General features: G+C 56.9%; 1 protein-coding gene across 1 annotated transcript in view; it reads left to right on the forward strand.

The window, feature by feature from the left end:
* The window catches only part of PTSG_12450 (uncharacterized protein), a gene marked incomplete at both ends in the record, with an annotated part of 16,253 nt that overhangs the window by 12,563 nt on the left and 420 nt on the right, over positions 1-3,270 (forward strand). The window contains 5 exons of the mRNA XM_004991845.1: positions 187-834; positions 1,042-1,257; positions 1,511-1,762; positions 2,176-2,748; positions 2,910-3,062. Coding sequence (XP_004991902.1) covers positions 187-834; positions 1,042-1,257; positions 1,511-1,762; positions 2,176-2,748; positions 2,910-3,062 — 1,842 coding nt within the window. The remainder of the gene's footprint in view (positions 1-186; positions 835-1,041; positions 1,258-1,510; positions 1,763-2,175; positions 2,749-2,909; positions 3,063-3,270) is intronic.

Here is a 3,270-nt window from a genome sequence, read left to right on the forward strand (position 1 = left end):
CGTCGTCGTCGTCGTCGTCGTTGTGTTGTTGTTGTTGTGTTGTTGTTGTTGTTGTTGTTGTTGTTGTTGTTGTTGTTGTTGTTGTTGTTGTTGTTGTTGTTGTTGTTGTGCTTTGCGGCAGATATTCTGCTTGTGCAGCCGCTAACATGACCCTCTTCATGCACACACACACACACAACGTGGCAGGTGCGAGAGAACGATGTGCTGGTGTCTGTAAACGGCGTGGAGGTGCTTGACATGCGCCACGACGACATTATTGACCTTCTCCGTCGCAACTCAACCGTGGACCTGGTGCTGTCGTCTGACCTCTCACTTCTCGGCCTCACCCTCGTGCCCGAGCGACGCACGGTTGTGCTTCGGCGCACAGAGCAAGGGTACGGCATGAAGGTGACGACAGACGAGACGCTGGGCATTGTGCGCATCACCGCCATCACAGAGAACGGGCCCGCGTATGAGTCTGACCTCGTGTTTGTGGGTGACGTGATTCTGGAGGTGAACGGCGAGCCGCTTGCTGGTTGCACGCACGAGGATGTGATCAGGGCAATGACCGCACACGACGAAGCAGAGCTGGTGCTGCTTGCTGACGACTCACCGCTGCCTGTTGCCGACCACGGTGGGCTGGACCAAGACTTTGGCGTGAATGACATTCGCGTGGTGCACTTGAAGCGTGAGGACCGCGGGTTTGGCCTGCGGCTTGCGCCGGCAGACGAGACGGAGTATGGCGCCATTGTGATTGACATTGTGCCAGGTGGTGCTGCCTCGTTCAACAAGAACATTCGGCTGGACGACATCCTTGTTGAGATTGACGGCATGAACGTCCTCGACATCGAATACGTGAGTGGCTATGCGCGTGTTTGAGGCGGGGTGGGGATGGTAAGCGCCTGTGTTACGTTTGAGGGATGCTATCGGAAACAACTCGTTTGATTGCATCTCCCCATGCTTTGCCGCTGTCTCACCTTGCCCAACAACAACACACGCATGCATGCACGCGTGCTCATGCACACATGCACATCCACACTGGGTACGTTTCAACGACCGCAGAACGAGATCATCAACATGCTGGTGAGCAAGCGGCAGGTGACGCTGACGCTGTCCAGCGACTTGGCGCTGCTCGGTCTGCAAGCCGTGGACCGGCGGGTGGTGAAGGTGAAGAACTCCGAGCATGGCTACGGCATGGAGATTGAGGCGAACCAGGACGACGGCTTTGTTCAGATTGTCAGCGTCGATCCCATCGGCACCGCCGGCCAGACCGCACAGGTGAAGAAGATGTTGTTAATGTGTGTTTGTTTGTGTGTGTGTGCGTGCGTGTGCGTGCGTGTGTGTGCGTGTGTGCGTGAGTGTGCGTGCGTGCGTGCGTGCGTGCGTATGTGTGTGCGCGTGCGTGTGTGTGAGTGTGTGTGCGTGTGTGTTTGTGTGCGTGCGTGCGCGCGTATGTGTGCGCGTGATTTCACTCTCGTTCGCACTTCTGACCTCACTCCTCGTGTCGTTTGCACATTTCTTTCTCCTACAGGTGTTCCCGGGCGATCTGATTGAGATGGTGAACAACCAGTTTGTGGGCGGCATGAGCCGAGATGAGGTCATACAGATCATGACTGAGTACGACCAGGTCGAGTTGGTGCTGCTTGGCAACGACCAGGTCGAGTTGGTGCTGCTTGGCAACGCCGACAACAGCAACGCAGGCGGTGGCGGTGGCGGCGGCGGCGGGCATGGCTCGTCAACCAGCGCCAGCCAGCAGCAGCCTGCGCTCGCACCAGGGATGCAGGTGCCACCGTCCTCAAATCTCATTACGCAAGTTGGCCCCCGCATGGGGCGTTCAGAAGAAGGTGTGCATGCGTGCTGTGTTGTGTGCATGCGTGTGTGCATGCGTGCTGTGTTGTGTGTATGTGTGTGTGCATGCGTGCTGTGTTGTGTGTATGTGTTGTGTGTGTGTGTGTGTGTGTGTGTGTGTTGTGCGTTGTGTGTTGTATGTGTTGTGCATGTGTGCTTGAGTGTGTTTGGGTTGTGCATGTGTGCTTGAGTGTGTTTGGGTTGGTTTCGTTCGTTTGTTTGTTCACAATTCATGAAGTGTCTTGCGTTCCGTTGTGCTGTGTGTCATCATCACCGTCATCACCGTCATCATCGTTGTCACCGCTCACTCGCTCGCTCATTGCTGTGTTCCTCCCTCGCTGCACACAGGTGTCATTGCAAAAGGGCGCCAATGGGTTTGGTCTCAACCTCACGTTCTCGGACACGATGCACGCTGCAGTAATTGCCAACGTGGCGAGCAACAGCCCCGCGGAGGCGTGCGGACAGCTGGCGATTGGCGACGTGATTGTTGCCATCAACGGCGTGAACACGGTGGGCGTGGCCCTGGAGGAGGTTGTCGACCTGATGCGCACGTGCGGCGAACACGTGGAGCTGTCGCTTGTGGCGGACGTGGCGGTGGTGCAGCTGCAGGACGGGACGCTACCTGTGCCATCGTCACTCCGCACAGTTGTGCTTGAGCGCACCAAGGAGACGCCCCTCTATGGGATCCACCTCACCACCACCAATGACCGCGTGCGTGTGAGCGAGATTCTGCCGTGCAGTGCTGCGGATATCAGCGGGGAGGTGTTCCCTGGCGATGCCATTGTGGCCGTGAACGGGGTGCTGATGGAGGGCAAGACGAGGCAGGACGTTGCTGATGCCATTCGCACGCAGCAGCGCGTCGTGCTCGTCTTGGATGCCGACATTTCCCCGCTCCCAGAGAACAACGACATTGTGGCGGAGGTGTGTTTGCCTGTGTGTGTGTGTGGGGGGGGGAAGTGTTTGTTGAACTTGATGCACGTTTGCCTTTACTTTTGCAACGGGGGAGGGGGGTTGCTTTTGCGCCGTAATCTCGCACGTGTTCTCACTGTCATGTGCCTTCCTCTCCGTTGTTGACGTTGCAGGAGCTGATTGAGCTGACGCGGAAACCTGGCGAGTCGCTTGGGTTTTCCTTTGAAACGTTTGACAACACCCCGGGCGTGTTTGTTAAGCGCGTCAAGTCCATGGGCGTCGCTGCCAAGGACGGAAGACTACGCATTGGCGATCGCATCATCGAGGTATGGTGTGTGTGTATGTATGTGTGTGTGTATGCGTGTGTGTGTGTGTGTTGGTTGGTTGGATACACTTGTCTCCGCCTGATGTGTTGTTCTTGTCTGTTGGTCACATGCTCGCTTTGTGCTTCAGTTGCTACAGTTGTGCCTCACCACTTATCCTCCCCCCCCCCCCCCCCACACACACACACACAACTTCTCCCCTCCTCCTATC

This window comes from Salpingoeca rosetta (assembly GCF_000188695.1).
Source record: "Salpingoeca rosetta unplaced genomic scaffold supercont1.18, whole genome shotgun sequence".
Lineage (NCBI taxonomy): Eukaryota > Choanoflagellata > Craspedida > Salpingoecidae > Salpingoeca > Salpingoeca rosetta.